The 26,049-nt window shown below is 57.2% G+C and overlaps 1 protein-coding gene across 4 annotated transcripts in view; it reads right to left on the reverse strand.

The window, feature by feature from the left end:
- Positions 1-1,874: 1,874 nt before the first annotated feature.
- GLCE (glucuronic acid epimerase) overlaps positions 1,875-26,049 on the reverse strand; it is a 44,517-nt gene continuing 20,342 nt past the window's right edge. For all 4 annotated transcript variants that reach the window (XM_044444808.1, XM_044444809.1, XM_044444810.1 and 1 more), the window contains 3 exons: positions 11,239-11,828; positions 8,270-8,515; positions 1,875-6,494 (listed from right to left, as the gene is read on the reverse strand). In XM_044444808.1, coding sequence (XP_044300743.1) covers positions 5,470-6,494; positions 8,270-8,515; positions 11,239-11,815 — 1,848 coding nt within the window. In that variant the 5' untranslated portion in view covers positions 11,816-11,828 and the 3' untranslated portion in view covers positions 1,875-5,469. The remainder of the gene's footprint in view (positions 6,495-8,269; positions 8,516-11,238; positions 11,829-26,049) is intronic.

The raw sequence follows: 26,049 nt of genomic DNA on the forward strand, positions 1-26,049 counted from the left end.
AGAGAAGCGGGAGAGAATCTGCAAGGGAAGTTAAGGTAAAGCTGCACAGCACGCCTGGTGCTGCCCAAGGTCGCAGGAAGGTGGATGCAGCCGAGGGGGAGACGGGCGGCCGCCCCTGGCCACGGGGCGCAGCACGACGCAGGCTTCTGGGTGGGTCTGCCTGCGCCAGGTCCCGATCTCTGTGGGGAAGGGGAGGCGGGGAGGCCTGCAAGGAGGCATCGGCCTTCTAACGCTGCATGGTTCCCCTGCAGAGCTCGCGAGCTGGGCATCCGCAGCTTCTTGGCACGTGGCGGCACAGCCCGGCTGGAAGGAGCGCCACTCCCAACTCAGGATTCCCCTGGTCGCTGCAGGCGTGGCTGCTGCCAGCGGGAAAAGGGGGATGGCAGAGATCGGTCGGGCTGGCGGCAAGGGAAAAGCAAGGCGGGCCGGGCCAGGTGCCCTCCAAGAGAACGAAGACCCTCTTTCTATCTATCTGTCTATCTCCCCGCACTGGGTTCGGGCTGAGCACTCCGCTGCCCTCCAACCAGAGCGTGTGGCCGGGCTGCATCACCGCTTCGAGCCCCTTGGGTCACCCCCGCCTCGCCCCACAGCACCTTCCACGGCTCCCTTGATCGGCGTGGCCCCGGCACACGCGCTGCAGGCCAGGCAGCCATGCGGGGGACCCTACCCCTCCATCCGCGGCTCGGGGGCCCTCCGGGTCGCCCTGCCCTGCCCTGCCCTGCCGGGAGGCACTTCCCAGGCACGCGGGCGTGTCGCGTTTGCCCCAGCTCGCACTCAGAGGTTCCCGGAAAGTGCTGCGCAGGAGGGCTTTTCTGGGCCAAAGGAGCCGGGGCACTGCTTGCACGTCCCGCGATCCGTCACCTGCCCCTGCCAGCCCATTCGAGGGCTGAGCCCGGCAATGCGCAGGCGGCAGCGAGCCCGAGGCAAGCGACCCGTCACTCTCCGCAGACGGCAAGTGCGTCTCCATTCCCCACAGACGGAGCAGCAAACATCTGCACCCATCACCAAGACAACGTATTTAAATCTCCCTCTATTTTCCACGCAGCCCTTCTTAACAAACTGCTAAGTGATGAAAATCAGTGCTGTCACCCGGAGAGGCCGAGGCGTTTTTGCTCTCGCCGTGGGTGCTGCTCCTGGCTGCTCCTCCTGGCCACAGCACCGACTCCTCAGCTGCCTATGAGAGATTAGTCTGAACGGTCCATCCAGACAAGCAGCTCTTGAAATATTCATTCCTAGCGCGCCGCATCTGCATCCCACCTCTTTCCCCCGGCAAGGAACCCGAGGTGGCTCGCCTAGCCTGCTCCGTCCCACTGTATCCTCCCAGCAACCCTGCAGGGTAGGTCCGCAAGTGGCCCAAAATCGCCCAGTGAGCCTCGCAGCCAAGGGGAGGCGTGGACCCCACGCCCCTGCCCAACACGCATGCCCCACAGAGCGACCCGGCGGGCTTCCCTGCCACCATGTTATACTCACAACAGCTTTGTCAGGCAGGCCAGGCGACAGTGGCCAGCCTCTGGCCACTCGGGAAGCTGCACGGCGGAACGGAGGCCTGTCCCCACGCCCAGTGAGGGCCCTGCCCCCAGGAGGACTGCACAAGAGCCCGCCTGCAGCGCCCATGCCCGGGGGGCTGGCTCGGGCCCGGCCAAAACGGCCTGCAGCGCGCCTGCCGGAGGCGACCCGCCTTCCCCCGCCCTGCAGCTCCCTGGACTCACTGCGCTTCCCGCCAGCCACCCGCTTCCAGCGCCCGAGACCACCACACCGGGCGGCCAAGCCCCCACACCCGCCGAAGCGAGCGCAGGACGCGCCTGGCCGCGGGGGGGGGGCGGGGGGGGCTGCCCATCCCGCACATGCGCACCCGCGCCAAGGAAGGGACCGGCTAGGATTAAAAATGTTTATTTTAGAATTTAATAAAGCAGCTTTACCATGAAACACAAGATTGATTGTGTGTGTCCGTCCGTGTGTGTTCAGACACACGCACACACATATATATAAAATAGTGTATACAGAAACGTAAAAGGGCCATTTCCACTGCAAAAAATCACGTCTTGCCAATAGAAACCCAGGTGTGCACATTGTGCTTAAACCACAACGTCTGTGCAGCTTTCCAAAGGACGCAGCGCCCTCCGGAGGCCTCCTGTAAACAATTTATTGCATATTTAACACATGGCACGACCCCCACCTGATGCGGCAGAGCGCGCTTCGGTTCGGTTCGGTTCGTTTCTCGAGGACAGCAAGGCCATCACAGGCGGGGAGGGGCCCGCGGCTCTCAGTGCCGCCCGGGGCAGTGAAGGCCACGCCGGCAGGCCAGCGGGTGTGCTTGCAGGTGCCTGGCCCGGGTCTCCAACACGCCCCATTTCTGGGAGAAAGCGCTTCTGCGGCAGGCCGCAGGCGCAAGGGCCGAGCCATCTGCACCGGCAGCACCTGTGTGGCTGCGCAGCTCCGCGGCCGGACCCCCCGGGATCGCCCACTTTCTGAACGAGCCTGCCGCGCTGGATCGCGTCTCCTTGGAATGCCCCAGGCGCAGGCCCCCGCACCAGCCGGGAGGACTGCAGTGCTCGGCCTTGTGCGCACGGCTCGCGGGGAGCCCGGGCCCCCGGCGTGCGCCTCCACCCGAACGGTGCCACGGCTGGCAGCGCCTCTGTGGGCGGAGATGCGGGCACAGCGCGGGGAAGACGGGGGGGCACGCCGCAAACGCCCCGTCGTGCTGGCCACGCGGCTGGGGAAGGGGGCTTCTTGCCACGGCCACCTTCGGCCGAGGGACTGCCGCCCGCCCGCCCGCCGGCCACTTGCGTGGCTGTTCCCGGAGCTGCAGGAGCTACGCTGGCACTCCTGGCCACCGTGAGCGGCGGATGCCAGGATCTGTCCCAGCGCAGCCACCCCAGAGGCGAGGGGCCCGTGCGAGTTTCACGAACCGCACCGCCCGTTTCCCAGATGCAGACTGGCTCCCTGTGCCAACTGTGGGCTGGCGACGCCGGCAGCCCTCCGTGCTCGGACACCCCGGGCCACCCCCGCAGAATGATCGCGGCCACTGCGACGCTAACGTCCCACTGCAAAGGGACGTTCGGGCCCCGGGGCGAAGGCACTAACAAGGGACCGAGGGAACCAAGGTGGCACGGCGCCCCCAAATCCAATCAGCCACAAGGCACAGGAGGCCTCGGGGGTCCTGCGGTCACAGCTGGCTCCTTTCCTGAGCTGCGACGGCTGAGTCGCATTGCGCTCGGCCAGCCCGCGGGCCCTCCGTGGGTCAGGACTGCCAGTGCCAAAGGCTCGGCCCTGCGACGCTTTGACTCTCCTCTCGCACCCCGAAGCCCCGCCCACTCAGATCCGCCAGGCTCTCATCTGAAGCAGCCATGGGGGAGGCCTTCCCCATTTCCTTCTTGAACCCACACGTTCACCAGCCAGGTGCAGGATCCCCGCTGGCTGCAGTGTTTGGGAAGACAACAGGTCCCGATCCTGAGCCTGACCTTGTACGACTGGAGTCTTTGGCAGCCCTGCGCAGAAATGCAATGTGGAAAAAATGTGCATTTGCCAGAAGCAGAGATGAAAATGGGGGGACATCTTGGGAGCAGCCCCAAAAGCTTGCCTCACTTCCAGCGCCTCAGCAGCTGCTAGGATTCTACAGCACTGGAAGCTTTTTGGATGCCAGATCCTTCTCGGAGAATGTGCAGGAACAGATCTTTAGTGATCCTGTACTGGTGCAATGAGAGGTGGAAAAGCAAAGCAGCAAACCAAGCTGCCCCCGGCTTTAATGGAGTGCTGAGTGCACCTGAAGCTAACAAAGCGTCCTGGCCGCAGGAATGACCTGTCCGAGACACCGTCCCCACCGCAAGGGCACCCACGTGGCCGGAACATCCCCCGCGGCAGGTAAGAAAGCCACAGAGAAGGAAGGGCCTCTTCCTCTGATTTGTGTCTTCCCAATCTGCAGCGGGAATTCGCCAGCGGCTAACGCCTGGCACTGCATGATTCGGGATAAGGAATGCCCAAGGACGGGGATGGGGTCGCCATCGGGCCCTGGCCCAGCTCGCTCCCTTCCTGAGCCCCAGGTGTGTCTGTCGGTGGAGTTCCCGCCACAGCGCCTCGCATGTGCGCTCACGGGGCAAGGGAGGGCCACCCGTGGATGGGAGACGCACAGCCCTGCGCTCGAGCATCTCCCACCGGCCCATGGAGCGTGCCCCTGCTCAGGATTTATGTGGGCAAAAATGCCAGGTAACTATCGCTGTTCCAAGCACTGGCAAAGTTATGAAGAAGCAGGTGCTGTGGATTGAGACGAGGCGAGGCTTTTGAGAAACGCTTCACAGCCAGTCAAACGTAAAAGCCTGATCCACTTTCCCGTTCTGAAAAGGCCAAAACAAAGCAAAGACACAACCCTCCCAGGAGAGCAGCAGAGAAGGCTCCAACTGTGGTGTGTAACTCCAACGGAGGTCCCTCCCTCAAATGACTTCCACCAAGATTCAACCCTTGACGCTGACTGAGGGGACCGATCCAAGTCTCCCGAGGATTGAAACGGCTCACCCAAGAAGGAAACTCCTTAAATGAAAAAGGGAACAAAAGCGAGCCACTCACACAAGCAGCGATCTCAGAGCAATGGAAGGAAGGAAAGACGTTACTCAAACACGAAAATGCCGCACAGAACTGGCCGTAGACAAGATGGGCACATTTTTGTGCAGTCGGCAGGTTCTGTGTGTAGTTGTGCTTACAGAACAAAACATCCGAACTTGCCGCTGGGGATGCCCCACCAGGAGTCTCCCAGCCAAGCCTCGGGGTGAGGAATGGGTGGGGGTGGGGGGGTTGCTCGAAGGCACACGCGTGTTTTCTGCTGCTCTTCCTTGCTGTCCATGGAGCTTTCCCAGAAATTCCTGGTGAATCCTCATTCCCAACAGCATGAACAAAACATCCCATTTGTACATCTCTAAAGAAACCCGACATTTAAAGTTCCTCTCAGTACACAGAACCTTATACCAAATTAGCTTTGAACATTTGCACCAAGGCAAAAAATAAAGACAGAAAGACACCATCCGTTCTCTGAGACACAATAAACAAAGGTTTTTGGCATGACAAAGCACACAATTTTTAAATCTGCCTCCAATCCGACCTCCCACCTTTTGAAGAGAGGCTGCATTCTAACTTTTCTGCCAAACCCTGGGTACAAAATCCTTCATGACCTCCGAGTCTTCCCCCGTAGAAATGGAAAAACTCAGAAGCACAGACACATTTTACGATGTGCACGTGTCTCTGGGGATCACCAGCCAGCAAAGCTTGGCTCTGTCCTCGGCTTCCCTTCTGCAGCCTCGTGTCCACCCACTGGAATGCAATTCTTTCAGAAGGGCTTGCAGGCTCGCTTCTCTGCAGACGAGAGCCTTGCTCTCCAAGCACGGCTGGGGCCCCCCTCACGCAGCCCCCGTCGCTCCGCCTGCAAGGGGGCGAGCCCCGGGGCCGCCGGGAGGAGAGGCGTGGGCTGGGCCCGCGGGCCCCTCAGTTGTGCTTCGCTCGGCCCCCTTTGAGGTAGCTCCTCCACCGCTTGGCGAACTCCCTGAACACGGGGCTTTCGTCTATCGTGCTCAGCAGCTGGAGCTGGTTGATGTGGGTCGTGTGGTAGTCCCAGCGCGCCAGGTTGGGGGCAGTGCCCAGCATGAAGTGCCGCAGGTCATAGATGGTCCCCGAGCCGGTGTCGTAGAGGGGCAGCATGGCCTTCAGGGACGCCATGCCCCGCTCGTACAGGAGCCTGGCCTCCTTCCCCAGCTTTTCGCCGGCGGTCTCCTTCAGGTCATACAGCCCGATGAGGGAGTACATGAACCCGTTCAGAACGAAGGAGCTGGGGGAGGTGGGGTACTCCTCATACCAGTCATACTTGCCCATGAAGGTGGCCTTCACACCGCGCTGCTCCGAAGAGAGCTTGTAGGGCGCGGTGGCCTGCAGAGCCGAGCTGAGGAACGCCTGGTCCTTTGTCAGCAGGTAGGCCCTGACCAAGGTGGAGATGGCCTGCCCCTGAGCCATGGCGGAGTACCAGCCCGGCTCCAGCGCCCGGAAGCCCTCGCCCAGCTTCCGCGTCACCAGGATGGGCCAGCCGCCGCGCTCATCCTGGTTGCGCACCAGCCAGTCGCTGGCGGCGAAGAAGGCCGCCATGTGGGCCGTGGTGGCGATGGTGACGTTGTCGATGAAGCCCCTGCCCCGCACCACCAGCCGCACCACCCGCTTGGGCATGATCTTGGTCTGCCGGACGGCCTTTGTGCTGGAGAGGCCCACCCCCTTCCGCAGGTCCGTCGTGAGGTCCCGCGTGACGGTGCTCCAGGCCGTCCGGGGCCCGATGCCGTAGGAGATCTCCTTCTCCTTGGCGGCGATCAGCTGGGTGTTCGTGACGTAGTGCAGCGTGAAGAGCTGGTTCTTCTCCGTGGTCTCCAGGACCACGGAAACGCTCCCGTTCGTTACGAACTTGAGGTCGAAAGAGATGATGAAGTCCTTTGTGTTCCCCAGCGGCAGCGAGGCGCCCTCGGAATTTTCTGAAAGAGGGAGAGTGGAGGCAGGTTATGCTGCAAAGCGAGGGGCTTCTTGCTGCCTGTTGATGGGAGACACCAAGGGCAGCCTATCCGCTCTCCGGGCACGGAGTCAGTGCGACAGCGTGGGCTTTGCACTCCAACCCTCAGTCCGTTCTGTAGTACAAATTAGGAGCACAACAGCTGCCTTGGTGGATGAGGCCCAAGGGGCCCAGCATCCTGCTTCCAACAGCAGCCTGCCAGATGCTTCTGGGGAGTTCACAGGCAGGGCACGGCAACCTGACTAGCACAACACGGAGCCCGAAGCATGTGCCCCAGTGCTGTCTTCTGAGCATCAGTGGTCCTTAGAGGGCCCAAGGGGCATCAGTCACAGAAGGAGAACCCACAAACTCAGGGGAACCCCAGGCAGGCAAAAGGCAGAACCCAGAGGGAAGTGGTGGGGGGAATCAGCAGTGCAGGGACACACACACCGGGGTGGGGGGGGAGGACCACAGGGAAGGCAGGGCTGGCTGGAACCCAGGGAAGAAGCTCTTCTCCATCTGGCACTCCCGAGCGAGCCGCTTTCAGCACTGGAAGCAGAAGCAAGGAGAAACTGCGTGGAGACAGTCTGGTCAGCCGGCTGAACGCCCACTCTGCTTCCATGCACAGGGAGGCCGGGCTGGTCGGAGGGGCAAAGGCAGGCCCACTGCAAAGGAAGTCGGGGCAACAGGCGCCCCTCCTGGTGGACGGGCCGCCAAGAACTCTGCAAACCAGAGGAAGGCTTCGGAGGGCAGCGGCGCCTGGCTTTGCCCGAGGCCACTGTCCCGTCGAGACAAGGGCCAGAAGCACACGCCTGTGATCCGGCTTCCTGGATGCCCGCCCTGCTGCAAAAGCCAGGGCAGTTCTACGTCCTGCCTCAGGGCCCCAGCCCGAGGCACCAGCTCAAAGAAAGTAATGGACTCATTAATTCTAGGGGCTATTGATCAGTTGTGGGAGATACATTATGTCCCTATTAATGAGGTTCTCTTCACTCAGTGGGGAGAAGAAATGTTTCCTACGAGCTCTCATTTTGCTGCAGAAAGGAGCTTTCTTAAATTTTGAAGCAAAATGAGATAACGAAGAAATACACACACACACACACACACACACACACACACACACACACACACGCATGCACACCTACATACGAGGGAGGGAGGGAGGGAGGGGCAGGCATTTCCCAATCCCAATCCCTAAGTGGGATGCAGACTTGCATGTCACAAGGGGGTTGGAAACATTTCCCCGAACACCCGCTGCATGCAAAGGCCCAGCAACCCGGATTCCTGGAGGCCACCACCCCGACCCTCCTGGGCTGGATTTGCCCCGGGGGAACGCGGGCTCCCGGTCCGCCGTCTCCGCACGGGCACCCCTGGCCGAGAGTCCCCTGCCACCCCCTCTTCCGCCATCTCTCACTCCTCCACCGGCTCACGCTCCCCCTCGCTCTGCCCCCCGCCCCAGCCCACGGCAGAGCCTGTCGGCCCCCGCGCGCAAGCAGGCGTGGGCGCTCGCTGCCCGCAGCCCTCCAGCCGCTACCCTCCGCGCACCGGGCCCGCTCCTGCCCTCGGCTCTCCCACCCCGGGGGCGCCCAGCACCGAAGCCGCGAGGGCCGCCTGGCGTGCAGGCTCTGGGCACATCCCGCCTCCCTGGCGGGGCGGCCTCTTCAAGCTGTGCTGCGGGGCACGGGGGGGGGGGGGGGGGGGGGCCCAGCCTGCTGCCTTCGTGCGGCGAATCTGGCCCCCTCTGCCCTTCCCGCCCCGACTCACCTGGGACAGAAAACTGCTTGACGTTGGTGAACCGGGCCTTGTCGGGCAGCGTGGTGACAGAGCCGCCCTTGGGCACGGTCCACTCCGCCGGCTGGCCAGCCGGTCCCATCTCCTCGGCGGTTTCGTACACCTCTCTGTGTGGAGCTTTCTCGGTCAGGTTCTTGCTGTAATGGCTGAGCCCGTACTGGGCGATCTGGATGGGGTAGAAATAGCCCTGCGGCCCCCACTGCGTGGACAGCGGCACACCTGCGGGAAAGGACCACGGGCCTTGAATGGGGGCGGCCGGGTGGCCTGGGACGCGCGAAGGGCCTGCAGGGCCAGCCCCGGGCCAGCCCGTCTGTTCGGTCCCTGAATCTACGGAGCAAAGCCTTCCCAGCACCAGCGAGGCCGGCTGCAAGATGCACGCGAATCTTGCGGAAGGCACCCTGGCCCCACCCAGGCCGGAGAAGCCCCCTTGGTGGCCTGGAAGCACCTGGATACTTGCCAAATTCCCACAGGGACACGCACCATCACAGCACCCTGCCAATTAACTATAACAAGTGGGGAGAGGAAGCGCAAAGGAGCTTTTGTGGAGCTTGAGTGGCTGCTGGCAAGGAAGACAGGGTGAGGCCGACTTGACTTGAGAGTCCGGGGGTGCCTGCCCCGGGACCCCTTGTGCATTTCCAGCAAAGAGAGGCAAACAAAGAGGTCTTGCTGCCTCTGAATGTTTTCCAGGCTTTTAATGTCAATATTCCCCTAGGATAGATGCAAAGTGTCTATAGAATAAGCTAGACTTCCACAGCCCCGTGTCTTCTAAATGGCTCGGGCTTCAAACCCCAACAGCCCCAGCCAGAATAGCCAGTGGTCAGGAAAACTGACAGCCGCAGTCCAAAACGTGGAGTGGGGAAGATGGAGGTGTGTGCGCGCACAAACACGCTGCCGCGCGCATGCATGCCATCTGCACGCACACGCAATTTAACGATGCTGCCTGCACACGATCATGCGACCTGCCAAGGCAGCAGAGGGAGGAAGAGAGCTCAGGCGAGACCCCTGGTCTGATTCCGATCCTCTGAGCAGGTGTGGGCGACCTGCCGAGTGCCGCTCCAGCCCAGGGGGCATCTCCGAGCCAGGACTCTCCCCTGGCCCCCACGGCACCCACTGACTGAGTCACCGGCCTCAAGCACCTGTGTGCAGCTGTCACACCCGAAGCTCCGCGCGCCAGGCCCCTAGCCATGAGAATGCCAAGCAGGCCAGGAAAGCAAGCGTCTGCTCCGCAAGGGCATTTGCTGGCTGGCTGAAGATCGTCCTGTGAGTCCTGGCTCAGCTCGAATAGCTCAGGGAAAGAGGCCAGGCCTCCAGCAGGGCCACGCCACGCTCCGGGAGACAGACTGCCACCCAGTCCAGAGAAAGCGTCGGCCGGTCCCCATCCGACCAGGCCTCCCCAGACCACGCCTGAGCCGTGCCCTCCTCCCCCTCCACTGTGTGTCCTTCAGAAACCAGCTAGGTCTGAGCCCAGTGCGAGGAAAAGATGCCCGAAACAAAACCGAGGAATGCATTTTCATGCACTGCCCACACCTTGAAGGCCAGTCCCTGAAGGATGTCTCTGCCTGAAGGGTAAAAGCACCAGGGCCTAAGCACAGATTATCTCAGATGCAAGAGGCCGCTCTTATTAATGAAAAGACGGCTGGGTGGAAGTCAAAAGGCAAATCCGTCAAAACTTCACTTGCAAATTTTAATTTGGGAAGATGGGCATGATGGAATTCTCCCTGTCTCAGGACATCAGACAACACACGGTTATTCCGGGAACGAGACAGGAGGAGGCCTGGAAGGGAACGAGACGTTTCACGAAGAGCCGATTCCACAGAGCAGGCTGGCTTGTGCCTGACGCTGTGGTACCAAATGCCCCCCGAGGAACCGGCTGCAGGCGGGGACATGAGGGGGAGGAGAGGGAGAAGGCTACCTGGGACAGGTGCGCTAAGACACACGCTCTGAGGCAGCACGAAGGCAACCCCCAAGCACACCCTTTGACAGGAAGCACAGGACCAAGCGGCAGCGGCGCCTGAATCCCCCACAAGGCCCACTGGAGAGAGGCAGAATACGGAGGATTTGCTTTCACTATAGGACAAAGCTGCCCGCCGAGGCGGCTTCTCCCTGGCAGGAGCACGTGACTGCCAGGACACAGACTCTCCTCCTCACTGGGCTGGGCCTCAGAGCTCAAAATCAGCCGGCCCATCGGCTGAAACAAGCACAGGGCCGGCCAAAGAGCCCAAAGACCAGTTCTCGGAAGGAAGGTGGCCGGTGGCTGCATTCCTGGGAGGAGCAGCTCTCCCCGGAGAAAGCCAGATTAAGTAGGAAGCCGCAAGAGGAATGACTCTCCACCTGGGCCCTCTTCCTGCCTTTCAAGCACAGGCAGCAGAGGAAGGGCTAGTTCGCCAATGACCTTGCAATTTTGCACAATGTGTGCACTTTTGAAGCTTTATGGAAACACGCAGAACAATCTAGGTTCAAGCAGGAAAGGGTAGCCGGTGGCCTGAAAGGCACCATGCCTCACCCACCCCGTGAGGGCGAGCGGGCTGGACGGGCAGGCTGCGCCGCCTTCCTGGCTCTTCACCAGAGGCAATGGGTTCTGGAGCGCATGAAGCGCCAAAGCCACCTGGGCACCTCTCCGGCACCCATCTTCCTGAGCGGCGGAAGGGTGGGAGGCGAAGAGACATCGCTGACAGTCGGGACAGCAGCTCGCCCTCCAAGCCACCCATCCCCAGGCAGCACACAAACGGCAGCTGGGACGCCGGAGTCATGACTCGGAAAACCTCCCTGCACGCGGGAAGCACCCCATTTCACTGCGCCCACGCACAGTGCTGGCACTCCAGGACAAAATAATTCCTTGGCCTGCTTCGCCCTCCAGTTCTTTCCTTTGCCTCCAGCTTCAGAAGGAAGTCAGATATATTCCCCAGAGGAAACCCGAACAAGTAAGGAGACCGAGGACAAACCTTCCACGCCGCTGATGCACTTCACCCTGTCCCGGACCTCCACGTTGTATCCCTCGAAGGACATGAAGACACCGTCCGGGTGGTACGGCGCTCTCTGGGCGTACACCTTGGAGTAACTGTGGGAGAACTCAAACCGGTCGTATCCGTCATACTGGGCAATCTTCCCGTAGACCTCAAAGTACTTCTCCACCCACGAGAAGGGCAGGAAGACCTCTGTCCCCTCCCTCCTGCCTTTGATTGTCTGCTCATCATTGATCAGGCAGTCGATTTCCTCATACTTCAGCCCCAGGACCTTGCTCCCGTGGAAGCCCCCGACCACGGGGGGAGCCTTTTGCTGCTCCTGCGGCGAGGCCTCCTCGCTCTGCTGCTTCGCCGCGCCGTTCGCGTCGTCGTTGCTCTCTGAGGCGGCCGTCCGCTTTTCTGACCCGTCTGCTCGGAAGCTGCCGCCTGGGCTATGCAGAAATGGCACCGCTCGGTCGCTGGAGCATCTGCTCCACAGCAGAACTGTCACCAGGGTGAAGAGGACACAGATGACAATCAGCGTCTTGTAGTTGACACGAGCCGCCAAGCAACGCATATTCACATCATACCTGCAACAAAGCAAAGCTTTTGTGAGGCGTGTTCTCCATTTTCTGAAAAACATGGGCATCAGGCACCTGGGCCCACATGGGAAGATTGTTTGGGCTCTGCTTCTAGGCAAATGTGCAGAATGCTTCTGCACATCAGATTTAAAATAAAATAAAAGTTTTTAGCGACACTCAGCTGTTTCCCTTGCCTCCCCTGAGAAAGAGACCCACCTTGAAGTGTGGAGGCGATTAAGGATATCAAGTGCAATTTTGCACAGAAAGTCTCAGGAATCCTTCAATTAAGATTAAAATAGCATTTACAGCCCATGTTTTGGTGCCAAGCCCTTGAGAGTGAAAGCTGCCTACCAGAACCATACTTTCAGTCTAGAATCGAGCTGACCAGCCCACGCCTGGGCAAGCCTGAGGGAACCCGCCAGCTCCGGGACCTCGCACAAGCCATCCTCGTTTCTGAAGCTTTTGCTCAAGCCTACAAAGCTCCCCGGGGACAGCACATTCCCTGCTTAGGCTCCTGCCCACCGGAAACACCAATGCAAGGCAAGCTTCCAAGCCATCTGATGCCGCCACTGCCTGCGAACAAACAGCAGGGGGCTGGCCAACCCCAGGCCGCCGAATCCCCCTCCTCCCAGGTAGGGAGGATCGCGGTCTCAATTCCAGCCCTGCACCCAGCTCAGCAGCCCTGAGCCCAGACTTAAGAGGATGTTCCTCCTCCAGAGCCCACAGGGGAGGCCACACGGCCAGGTGGCGGGCAGGCCACGAAAGCCAGGGCCACGAGCAGGGTTTGGTTTCCTGAGCCACAGATCTCGCTCAAGTCTGCAACTCTTCCAACTCGGCCGAAAGGCTTAAAAGCCAGAGGCGGCGAATGTGTGCCAACCATGGGCACTCACGGGGAGCATTCAGGGCTGGACAGGCCCCTTCCGCATCCTGCATCCCATTTTTTTCCACGCTCCCATTTCCAGCCTCAGCAGCTCTCAGCCACAAGCTAAAAGAATAGCCTCACCACCCACCAGTCACCTGGACCCATTGGATCAGGAACAGAAATGGGGAGCCCTCCAGATGCTGTGAGACTCACGATTCCCATCATCCTTCCCCAGTGGTCACTGCAGTCCAACTCCATCTGTGGGGACACGTGCTCCACCATCCCAGGATTTTGCATCAGGACAACAGAAAACAACGGAGAAACCTAAAAATCCAGCATCGCTGTGACTGGACAGTCATCTGTTTCTCCCCAGAGAAAAGGCAGTGGCAGAGATGGGAATGCTTGTGTGCAGCCTTCCATGTTCTCTCGGAAGTCCCTCCCCGGACTCCAAGCGACAAGCCCACGGTCCCTGGGTGGGCATCCCCAGGACTCCAAGACGGAGAGCGTGCCCTCCAAGGTCGCGCTCTAACTGCCTCATGGCTGGCTAAGCGCAAGTGAAGGCTGTCACACAAAGTGATACTAAAACTGGGGCAGTGGCCACAACTGAGGAGCAGGTACTCCAGATCCAAAAGGATCCGGACAGACTATGGAAGTGGGCAGGAGACAACAGGATGGCGTTCAGTGTGGATAAGTGCAAGGTCTTGCACTTGGGGCATAGGAATGGGTGTCATAAGTTCAGGTTAGGGGACGAGTGGCTGGAGAGCAGCACTTGCGAAAGGGACCTCGGGGTGCTGGTTGACTGCAGGCTGAACATGAGTCAGCAGTGTGATGCGGTGGTCAAGAGGGTGAACGCCACCCTTGGCTGCAGAGCCAGAAGCGTGGCTTCTAGATCAAGAGAGGTATTACTACCACTCTGCATGACTCTGGTGCGCCCGCAACTGGAGTATTGTACTCAGTTTTGGGCCCCTCATTACAGGAAGGATATAGCCAGGTTGGAGTCAGTGCAGCGTAGGGCCACAAGGCTGGTGGCCGGTTTGCAGGGGAAGCCGTATGAGGCGAGACTGAGGGAACTGGGCCTCTTCAGCCTGGAGAAGAGGAGACTCAGAGGGGATCTGTTGGTAACATACAGGTATGTGAGGGGGTGTCACATGGAGGTGGGTAGAGACCTGTTCTCCCCTGCAGAGGAAGGCAGGACGCGCTCCAACGGAGCAAAGCTCAGGGAGCCAAGGTCCCATTTAGATGCCAGGAAGCACTTCCTGACAGTCAGGACCCCGAGGGTGCGGAGTGGGCTTCCCCGGGAGATGGTTGAGGCCCCATCGGTGCGGGTGTTCAAGGATAGGCTGGATGTCCACATGGTGGGCATGTCATGAGCAGAGCCGGCTGGAGCCAGGGGTCAGACTAGATGGCCCAGGAGTCCCCTTCTGACTCGCTCTGTTTCTTTAACAAAGCAACTCAATTTTAGCAACACAGAGATGCCGAGGTTTCCAAAACATTCTTCAGCGTACAAGGAAAACGGGGTATTAGAAGAAGAGAAACTAGATCTGGAAAGCTAATTATGAGTCTGCTGCCCTATTAATTAAATCTGCCACAAAGAAGCAGCATCTTATAGTCACACCTGCAGGACTTCTGCGGGAAGGCCAAACTTACTCACGGTCCTTCCTGTTGCGTATGGCGCTGCGATCAGGCTCTTGTTCACCCTCCCCGATGTACCTGCCTCTCACATCAGAGATATGAAGGGCCTGTGTGACTGCTTTGCAATCTCTCAGCTGCTCTAATAAAGCTATTATTCCAGTATAGATTTTAGAGATTTTTTCTCACGTCCAACACGGCTCCCTTTGCCTTCCCAGTTCTACAGCTCGGCAGGCAAAATTAGTTCAGCTTCCACGCAAACAGGCATTAAATGATCACCTGGCAACAGGGAGGTGTATTAATGGCCACCGGGGAGCTCAAAAGAGTACCTTAAGCAGAACGCACATGTAAAAAGGTATCCTAGCAAAACGGGAGGCCTTCTCGACAGATACAAATTCCGGTCGGGCAAGCAGAAAAGCTCCGTGCACCCAAGCGCTGGGACCCCCACAGGGAGGGCCATGGGGGGAGGGAGCACACCGGACCTGCTCCAGCAAAGCTGCTTCTCATGAGCCGGGTCTGGCCAGCTTCGTGCACGGGCACTGCTCTCTCCCCAAGGGACTCCCAGCCAGTGGTGCAGGCTTTACTTCATTCCTTTTCCAGACGCTGTCTTAAAAAACAAGACCCAGCCTGGCTTGCCACTGAACGATGTCCCTGCCCGGGGCTGGGCGGTGACTTCACGGGTGCATGGGCTGTGGGTTGATGGCACGTCTCCTGCTTGCTGGAGATTTGGCCGAAAGAGACCAAGACGGGACCGGGCAGGGCAGGGCAGGGCAGCACAGCACGGAGAGGCATGTTTTCAAGAAAGTGTAAGACGGCGGCGAGGCTGTTCTCTGCCCTGTTTTCTGGGCAGCCGTTCAAACCCCTCCGTGGGCAGTGAGCCACGCTTCCCAGCAGTGGGGATTGGCACGTTGAGGACAGAACTTCCTGTTTATTTTCTGTCAACACTTACACACTGCTTTGGGGGTTAAGTCCAGAAAAAACACCTTTCTGAGTGACCCTTCTCCTTCCACGACTACATTACCCCTCCCAATATAATTCTTCCCATCAGCATCTCCTCCTGGTGGGCTGCGGATGAGACCAACACATCTGACAGCCAGTTTCGGTAGTAAAATGGAGAGGAGAAATAAAGAATTAAATAAAAAGACTCCAAGCAAAACAGCCAGCAGATTCTCAGTTCCTCCAGGCACTTTGGCACAATATTTTTCTGGATGCAAGAAAAGGGAATCAGCCCTTAAATGGAAGAGCAGGGATTTCTGCTAGACCAAGATAAGGCCCACGTTTACTTTCAAAAAACAGGTGCCAGGCTAATCTGGCTTTAAAATGAACCCAGAGGCCACCAATGAGATACACACAAAAGCAGCACTTAACATACAAACCAAGAGCAGCGGGTTGAAGCGTGGACAATCTGTCTGAAGCCATGCACCCCCTCCTCACCCCCCAAGTTTGCCCTGCTCTTGGCAAACTTCAGCACCAAAGGGTGCACTAACCAGATGGAATATGCATTTATCATAAACATTCAGGGGAAGATCAAACAGGGAGCAACAGAATGGTGACAAACTGGAATATTCCAAGTTATCCACATGCACATAGGGTGGTGGTAACTCTGAGGAACCTCCTCCGAGGCCCCTCAGGTGCCAGGAGCGAGGGGCCCTGACACCTCCATGGAGCAAGCGGCCTCCTCTTGCCTGGGCCGTGGCTCCCGCCTAACAAAACTGTGCAGCCCAGAATTATTTCCTGCTCAGAGGGGGGCTGCACCGGTGCCACGGCATTGCTAGGCTGGAGCACCAGTACCGTTTCTTTTGGTTCACAGGCAGTTTTGCTTCCTGGATGCTCTCAACTACTCCAACTACTCCAAAAGAGTCGGGTACTTGACTCTTTGCTAAGCAATACGGGGTCATTTAAAGAAGGTGGCCAAACAGAATTCACATTTAATTCAGGTTACAATGCAGGCGGCTGAAACACGTCTACGTCCAGGCATTTGATGCCCACATAATTTTATTGGGGCTTCTCTAAATCAGGTGCCCTCGTACCCACGCACACTTGTTTTCATGTGTGGCCAAAAGGAGTACTTGGGCAGACAGGTACTGGAAAAACCCGCAAGCACTTTTGGGTTACTGCAACACTTTGCATTCTTCACAGACGGCCTTTAATTCTCAAGTTCTTCATGAGGAATACTGAGAAAGACCAGCATAATGAATTCCACCCTGTCGGTTTTGCAGGACTCTACCACACTGATGCAATTCCACTGAAATAGCAGGAAAACAGACCAACAGTGGAACAGCAGAGACTCTGTGATGCGCTCGGGCTTCACATCCTCTCCTGTATCACAGAAACAGCCAAGCATTTGTCTGTCATTTTCTTTAAAAACTGATTTGAATGCAAATGCCTAATTAACGGCTTATTTACAATTAATCTGGCTTTTCATCTTTCTGCAGCCTGTGTTTTAATGCATCTTGACTAAATAAAAACCCAGGGCAAAAATTAAACAATGCAGCCAGTTTCTTTGTGCTGTGAAAAATTATAATGCTGTACATACAAATGAACAGAGCTAGGATAATTGAAACCATATTTTATTTATTTATTTATTTATTTATTTATTTATTTATTTATTTATTAAAACATTTTTATGCCGCCCCATTCGCCGAAGCCTCGGGGCGGCTTACAACAAAAATACTGGCAATACAACAAATATACTGGCTTTCCATGCATGCTGACTTTTTAGAACAGGTTTGCTGTTTAAGTATGGCTGTTAACCATATTCCATCTATGCAGCATTTGAAAGGAGCAATTGTCTTCAGGAAAATGACAAAGAAATATTTTGGGATTTTGCGAGTGCCACTGCGAGCAAAAGGTCCTCTGAGCCACCGATTTCAAAGGGGTCGTGTTTTCACCTAACAGCAAACGTTTTTCTTAATAGCAGTCACAGTGGATGCCATGAGACTTTGTGCTGCAGAGGATCGTCAATAAGCCGCGGGAGAGTCGTCCACTCAACCTTTCTCCTGTCCTTTGGCATGAGGCTGCTGTCTGTGTACACAAAAGCCGAGCCCAGATGGCACACTAAGGCCCGGCAGGTTGTTCCTGTGGGCGCCTGCTGAGTGGCTCAGCGTGGTGCCCGGACCTGGAGCATGTTTTCACGGTGGATTTTTTGGCGTTCTGTGAGCAAGCCACCCTGGGAACCTGCGGCTTGTTGGAGTGCTGCAAGGGTGGCCTTCTGCGCATTAAACTTCGCAGGGTGTTTTTGGGGCTAGCCAGAATAGCCAAAGGGCAAACCTGCAGCTATTCCTCTAACTCTCCCTAGGGCCCCTCTCCTCCCCCTTCCCTTGTCTCAACGCCCTCGGCTCAAGATGAATTTTACATGAAAACCATATGGTGTCCCAAACACAGCTGCCATTTTTGGGATCCAGCACAAGTTTTCAAGAATGAATGCCTGTTGCTAGGAATTCTGCAGGATTTTCTCCTCCCTTTTGCTGACTTGACATGGGAAGCCATTTCCCATTTCACCTGTTCAGTCTATTTTTAGCAACCTTTCTCTTGTGCCTCCCACAAACTTCCCGTATGTTTACTCATCCACACCGCCCTCGCCTGCCTCGAAATTGGCATGCGGGTGCTCGCTAGTCCCCACCGGGCCTTGGAATTTGAGTGTGCTTAGTAAACCTGCCCACGGCTCTGCCACCCTCCTGCACACCTGGGAGCCACAATGGAGAAGGCGGCAAGAAAATCACCAGCCAGGCCGGCTGGAGAACCCCAGGGAGCCGGCGCTGGAGAAGCAAAGGGTTGAGGGGCAGCCGGCATCACGGCAGCGGCGTGCAAAGCAACCTTCCAAAAAAGGCCAGGGGATGCTGCAGTGGAAGGTGAAACTGACAAGACCTTGGAGGAGGGGGATATCGACAGGTTTGGCTAAATAAGGGGGCAGGTGGTTTGCTGGACACGCACAAGAAAAGTTGCATATGGGCTCCTGGGCTCCGAAAGTTATTTCCTTGTGTGACCTGGTGTGTGTGTGTGTGTGTGTGTGTGCGCGCGCGCGCGCATGTGTAGGGGGGGAGTTCCGCTCCAGAAGAACCTCCGTGGAGCCGGGAAACTGACAGGGGCACTGATGAAAGGAGGATGCGCCACCACGCTTGCTCAAGGCTGCGCATGGAGAAAAGATTGTGCAGACGCGGCCCTCGGCTCCTGTGGGTTCAGAGGCTGCAATCCGATGTGGGAAGTGCGTTTGCGTGTGTGGGGGGCTGTGCTGGCCACCTCCACAGACCAAGGGCAGGCAGGAGATGAGGAAACAAGGGTTTGGGTGGCCAGGGCCCCGGGAGACAAGCCAGCTGCAAGCCTGGCAGGGCTGCCGGACAATCCCTCTGTGGCTTATTCCCAGGGCAGCTTGGCATGAGGGCAGGCCTGGTCCACAGGCGTCGCAGCTGGCTGGAGGCGGCGACGGGAGCCTGCCCCATGCCTCCTCGCCCGGCGGCCTCCCGGGCTCTGTGCCACACGTGCCCACAGATCTGACGCATATGCGCTGCGGCCTCCGCCGAAGGCTGGGGAACCAAGACCCGCTTGGCTCATCTTCCCGCCCAGACTGTCCCTGGCGATTCTCCTTCCTCCGCTGCCCCATGGCGAAATCCATGGGGGGGGAGTCTGAGCGGCAGAGACGGGGCTGGGAAGCGGGGGGCAACGACAAGTGTGCCCACAGGGCAGCGATTCAGAAGAGCGCCCGCTTCCAGCCCCTCAGCTTGGGCCATGTGAACACTGCACTAAAATTACACTCCAATTCTCACTAGGCCTGAGCCACGTGCACCCATGTTCCACAAGAGGCTGCCAACCCCAGCCTGAAGCATCTGAAGATCGAAGATATTATTACTGAGACGGTTCAACCTTTTCTTAAGCCAAACCCAGAGGGGTAATTTGTGCTAAAACTGAGGGTGAGTGGGATGCACACTCACAGCCGGAATTCGGACGAGGCCAAGCGCCCAGCAGCTCCCGCGCCCCAGCTCTGCCGAAAGGTGTGTCAGGGCCCCTTGGCCCGGAGCCACGAGGAAGCGCCCTTCTCCACGGCCCCCACGCTGACGTCCACTGCCCTTCCCACCACACTGCGCTCACACCTGGGTGGGGGAGAGAATCCGCGTGAGCAGGAAGGCTGTCGTAATTAGGAGCCGTTTAGTGTGGAGCCTAATAAATCGACTTGCTCTCCAGATGGATTAGACTAGTAAGCCCCTTTGCTAGCGGCACAAACAATAATGCCCAACATGGCCAGCTGCTCACAAATGTGTTCCGAGCCCCCGGAAGCGCCAGAGCACCACATGTGGCTCAGAGGGTGGGGGGGAAGCCCCCGTTTCCAAAGCAGAGCTCAGAAGGGGTTAAACCTTTCTGTCGTGGCAGGAAAGGACGCATCGATGAGGCGCGTGTACCTGTGCACTGCCCCAGCAGAAGCAGAAATGTTTGAGCCCTTCCAAATCCCATTTCAAGAGAGGAGCTTTGACCTGCAAGTTGGGCCTTCCTTCCATGCAGCCCCCTCTGGTTTTGCCAATAAGGATCTCTCAGAGGTTTGCAAACATCCGACAGCTGCCAAATGCTTGCGAGGGGGAAGACGAGGCTCTGCGCAGGGCCGATCGGGCCCCTGCAGGCCCCACCTCCCGCTTGGACGCACCTCGCAATGGCACAAATCCAGCAGCGTGAATGGAAATATAGTCTGGACTTCCATATAGCCTGAAGTGCCCGATCCTGCTTAATCTTGGAAACTAAGCTGGGTTAGGCCCGGTGGAAATCTGGATGGGTGGCTGAAATGTTTGTGAACCACCCAGAGAGCCTGGGCTATGGGTGGTTTAGAGATGACGGCGATGATGGTGGTGGTTAGTGCAATTGTTTTTGCACTTAGCAGGCAGAAAAAAACAAAAACAAAAAAGGAAGGTGCAAACACCAGCCGGCCCTCTCAAGAACCCTTGGAGGGGCAGCTGGTAGCTGCCCAAAGCGGGATCATGGGAGCCAGCCTCGGGGTTGGAAAGAGGGGAGGAAGGCGGGTTAAGCTGCAAGGGGCCTAAAGCGGGCGGCGGCGGTGGCGGCAGCCGATGGGGCAGGGGGCTTTACCACCCTGCAGTGGCTTGACTGGACCCGCACGGCATCCTGCCACGCTGTTCAAGTGGCAGGACGACCGGCCAGGTGTCAAAGAGCCCTTGCAATAAGCCATCAGCTCTCAGAGCGGCAGGCCCAAGCTCTCTCGACAAGCGCAAGCCGGGCTGCATGGCATGCTAACCCAGCACAGCTCAGAAGCTGTGTGAACTCCGTCCCTGGGCAGAGGCCCTGACCGGGGGGCTCTGCCCCCGCAGACCTGGCAGTGGCCCTGCCAGGGGAAGCTCGCTCTCCCGACCAGCACTGGAGGAGAGTTCTTCCGAGGCCCAAAGGCCTCGAAGCCCCCGATGACCAGCAGCCCCATCCAGGGCGCACTGAGGGCCCCGCGCCGCCCAGCCACAGGCCCCGCTCTGCGTCGGTTATGGTGCCCAAGGCCTGGGGGTGGCTCCTCCCTTTACCTGGTCCGCTTGCCAATGAGCAGTAACGGCTGCGACAGGGTTGCGGGTGCCCAGCCGGGCACACTTGCTTGCCGTGCTAAAAGCAGGGAAGTGGCTCTTCTCCCTTTATGCAGGAGGAGGAAAGGCTCGCGGGGAGGACCCGGGGTAAATCCGTAATGGGCCGCAGTGCGTTTGACTGGGTGACCTTCCAACCTGCCTGGAAGGCGCACACCCAGGAAATCACAGGCTTGCGCTGGGCTCACAATGATCAGCGCTCAAGCATTGTGGCATCATCTTGCCACAGGCTTTCAGGAAGGAGCGGGAATGAGACGTTAGATGCATCCTAATTAAGAGGTTCCGAAGGGGAAGTGTGCGGCTCGGCCCACCAACTCCAACAGCCCACGCCACGCTAGTGGTCAGGCATCTCGTGGAGGTACACCGGGGGAGGGGTCTTCCTCGTTTGACATTTCCCGGAATTTTGCAGACCACTTCCTTTTAAGGTCTAAAATGGGACAGCTTCGTCACCGGGCTGCTGATTACAGCTTCCTATGTGCAGAGAATAATCCGCACACACGCGGCACGGCTGGCTAAGAGACCGAGTGCTGGATTAGGAATTCCCGGGCTTAAATTCTGCTTCTAATCTTAAATACTCTAAAGCAGATCTAGGCAGAAAGTACATTGGGATCTACCCGCAATTTGCCAGAGGTCAGCAAGGGCTCCCGGCTCCCAATTATTTAGCAAAAGCAGCAAAAACCTGCTGTCCTAGTTTAAAGGAGGAATGCTCAGAAGGAATGGAGGAAGAGGATGGTCGGTGAAGGCTGTGTGTGCAGTTCTGGCCATCAGAAGGAGAGAATGGGTGGAGCATGAATGCAGAGGTCCCTGTGCTCCCAGGTGCACAAACTTAAGTAAGACCTGAGCTGAATCAGAGCAAAGTTTAGTCCTGCACTTCCTGCCCCCAGTTGCCAGTCAGATGCCCCAGTGGGACACCAGAAACGAGGAGGTGGAGAGGCAGGAGAGGTCCTCTTACCACCCTCGCCCTAAGCAGATGCCGGTCCACCAGGAGCTGCCTTTTGGGGACAAGCTGTTGTATTTCAGGTGCTGTTGCTAACAGCCCAGAGAGCTTCCACTATTGGGTGGCACCGAAGAAAAATTAAGAAGAAAGGGAACTTAAACTGATTAAAAGGGCTGCTTTTCTGCAGCTGGACCTAGCACAAATAGCCGAGAGAAGAAGATGGCTGTTTGCACTGCAGGAGACGGCGCGCTTCCGCCTCTCCCTGCAGAACGTGGACAGAGTCCGGCCTGGTTTCTGTCTACAAAGAAAGTAACATCAAAGCAGACAGCCATCTCTTTTAGGGGATCAAGAAAAAATGCCTGCTTTAAGAAGTGTTAGGAACTCTCCACAGCACAAGCAAATAAAGATCTGAGTATTTTTTTAAAAGGTGAAAGAGGAGGAGGGAGGGAGATGAATTAAGTGTGAATTATCCACCAATGAGGCATGCAGAAAAAAATTAAGGGTGAAAAGCCAGCCATGTTTCCAAAAGGAGATGCAAGGCTGTTTCAAACACATCCCTGACTGAGACTGCACTAAAGCCGTTTTCAGATTTCTTAGGCCACAGAGCAAAGCGGGAAGAGCCAATTCTTCAAGAGCTCCACCAAACCAGGAGCAGCTTTGGAGCGTGGGAAGACATCTCTGTGGTCCAGGGCAGCACTGCACCGGGGCACCCCAGCTCGCCAGGAAGGGATATGGGATAAAATTGCTTTCTCCAGCAAGAGACAAGGCAGCGGATCAAAATCGAGGACATTCATCTGTCCGAGGCTCAAAAGATCTCCCTGCAAATCCACTTAGGTCCAGACAATCTTGCCCCCACCTTCTGCCACCCAGAGGAGCGGGCCTGGGGCCTCTCGGCCAGGGATCAGCAGCCCAGCCCTGGGGGGCCGCAATGGACGGCCCCTCATGCCCTGCTCACACCAATTAGAGCCAGACAGACAGCTGTCATTTGAACAGAAAGGGCCACATGACTGCATCGTCTCCAGGACAGGAGACGGGAGGGATTTATCAACCGGGTGGGAGGCGCTCGGCCGCTCAATCCCTCAACCTTGAAGCTGCCTGGAAACCTCCTGGAAGCAGCTCTGCTCACCCGCTGCAGCAGCTTCCTCTGCAGTGACACTGCATGCCGCCCCGGGGCACCCAGCGACGAGCGGACCCCCCCCCCCCGCCTGGGCTCGCACGGGGCTTTTCTCAGAAAAGGAGCCGCGGCCCAGGGGGGAACGGGCACCGAGCAAGGGTGCTGCCGCCCCGTGGCAGTTGGGCCACACGGCCGTCAGGCGCCCCCTCGGCGCAAAGGGGCTGCGGGGCATCTCACCGGGCCCTCACTCCCGCCCGGGCTTCCCCCCCAGCAAGTCCCAGCAGCCGCGCCCTGTGCTGTGCTGTGCTGACAGAGCGAGGGCGGGGGGCAAAGCGCGGCTCGGCCACAGGCTGAGGCCGAGGCCGGCTCTCCAGGGAGTCAGTCAGTCCTGCACAGTCACGCTCCCCCCCCCTCGTTTCCCGAGACGCCTCTCCAGCAAGGCTGATGGAGGAGCACAGTTGGAGGCTGCCTGGGACTGGGCCCCCTCCCTCCCTCCCTCCCAAATGGCCCCTGGGCAGCCGTTGCAGGGGGCTCCAAAGCACGCCGGTGCCCCCCAAGGGGAAAAGGGGCTGCCCCACTGCTGCACCCCAACCTCTTTGCATTCCAGCCCCCCTCTTCTGAGCATGAGAGAGAGAGGGGGGGAGGGGGAGGGGGGGAGAGGGAGAGAGAGAGATCTCCATCCGAGCCTCGCCCTTTCCTTTCCGTCTGGCCAGCCTTGCAATTTACCCATTCCAAAGCTCTGCCTTTGCACTGCCTTTTCATCTGTTCTGGGGTGGAGCTCCTGAACGGTATCAAATTGTTTCACATCTTCACAAATCTGTGGGGGCTTCCAGATGCTGCCCTGCAAGGTACATGCCCTAAGAAGAGGTCGATTAGCTAAATCGATTAATTAGCAACACTGTCCTACACCACAAGAGTATTAGGGCTCCCAGGCTATTACATGTGAAGCATTTTTAGCGTTCTGCGTGTGTTCGCTGAGTATCGGAGTGGCCAGGCCAAAGCCACCTCTTCGGTTCACTCAAGCCTGGCCAGTTCTCACGCTGCAGATTTTAACTGACTCTGAAGTCTAAGTACTTCCCTCCTGTGAGATGTGGGATGCGGGGGGGGGGGAATTATAGGCGACGCAAGCTGAGCTTTTATAGAGCAACTGTTTCGTGCCAATACATTTAATTATCTGACTTGACAGCCATTTCTACACTCGTAGGATGAGTAAAAAAACAAACACAACACTTTTGGGCACAGGAAGGAAGGGGGATGCAAACTCTTTTTTCATTAGAAGTACAAAGGTTTTGCTTAATTCCGTGGCAACTCTATCATGGATAAGAGCTTTGCACATCAACAATTCTTAAAGCACTCTGCTAGATACAAGCTACATTATTTTTAGTGATTTTTACATTATGGGGCTTTTGCAGTAATCATGGAGGGTTTCTGGTATAATTAAGAGCACTCCCAATTTTCCACCAGCAATGGAATGCTTATTTTTGATGAATGGTGTCATTTTAATAGAAGAACAACTGAAATTCATACTGTTACACAGCAAATAATTTCTTTGTCTGCTACAAGCCAACGCATCCAGAAATCAGCAGTAAAGGCAGAACAATCTAGGAACTTTCTCTTAGGAGGTGTTTAAAATACTGCGGATGTTCCAAAATCACACACACACAATCTGAACTGTGCCCAGTGCTGCTCTTTTATGAGGCAGGGCAGGGGCAGGAAGGAGCTGCCTGGTTAATCATGGAATTACAGGACAGCTGGGCTCTGCGGTCATCGGGTCCAGTGCCCGACTCCAAAACTGCCCAGCTTGATCTTGGATGCCTCCCGTTTTGGAGAACCTACCAGCTCCCTAAGTTAAATGTTAAAGGGTGTGCTGCAGCTTTGGAAGCAGCTTGGGGTGTGGGAATGAGGGGCTGCTCCGGAAAACGCCACCTTTGGGTGCAGGAGACTTCCCCAGCGATGGGGAGGACACACAAATCCCTCATTTCGGGGCAAGATGCTTGAGAAGGTAGGCCCTTGCTGAAGTTCAAGTTCTGAGCAGGCTGCGCAGAGGGACGGAGAGGTCACATCATTAATCCAAGGAGAGGGAAGCAGTTAAAGAGGGCAGAGCAGTCAAGAAACCACAGACGCTCCAAGCAAGGTGTCCTGGTTCAGGAGGCCCCGGCTTGGAGGCATCGTTTGCATTTCTCACTCTGGAGGGAGGAGGGCATTCTGTTCGGAACTGGCCTCTTATCATTCAGCCCCGGTTCACCAACAGCTAGTATTCAACTCGGCATGGACCAAATACTCTCTCTTTGCGCTACAAGGCCAGCCTAGCTGGGCAGCTTCAATGTACTAAAGCTTTTTAGTCGGGAGGCCTTTGTCCTGGTCTGCTTGAGAGGAGGGGGAAAGGGATGGTTGAGACAGTCATTCCAGTCCAAACCCAACCCTCCCGGATGCAGCGGATGATCCAATCCAAATCATTCCAGTGGATGGGCTCTGCCAAGGAGGCAGGGAAGGGTAATCTGTTCATTCTCTTGGACTGACCATGCTATCCTTCGGGGTTCCCATTTGGAGAACAGCCAGGAGCATTATGCCTGCTACGGTGGGTGCGCTGCTCAGATTATCGCCAGAAACGGGTCCCTGCCGGCGCCATTGCTGTGTTGCGCAGTTTCGTCCCACCGTCCGTGCTATTTAACATAAAAAAGAGGCGTTCTGGGCTAAAATGTCACCAACAGCCTGATGACAAGTCTGTCCAAGTGAGGCTGGAAAGGTATTAAACAGACATCTGGAGGCAGCAAACTGGTTCGTTTTAATTTTTAACTGCAAATTGTTCTTTAGTTTCAATGTCTTTGTTCCCTTTCCAAATTCTAAAATTCTTCTTCCACTCCACCCAAACTCCAGACAGTTTCATAGCCAGATGCACAACTATGGAATTCAGTAATAGCGAACCGGGGCTCATAAGCCAAGATGCTTCAAGGAATCTGTCTCAAAAAGATTTACTGTAACTTGCCCGTAAATGCGACTATTATGCAGAAAGTCAGCCCTTGTTTTTAATGTATTGTTTTTATCCTTTTACTCATTTAACTCTGTCCTGTCCACCACTCCGGCATCTGTTTGGACCGAGAGGCGTATAGAAAGATGACTGGATG

This window comes from Varanus komodoensis, unplaced genomic scaffold (genome assembly GCF_004798865.1).
Source record: "Varanus komodoensis strain SLA01 unplaced genomic scaffold, ASM479886v1 scaffold46_1, whole genome shotgun sequence".
NCBI lineage: Eukaryota > Metazoa > Chordata > Lepidosauria > Squamata > Varanidae > Varanus > Varanus komodoensis.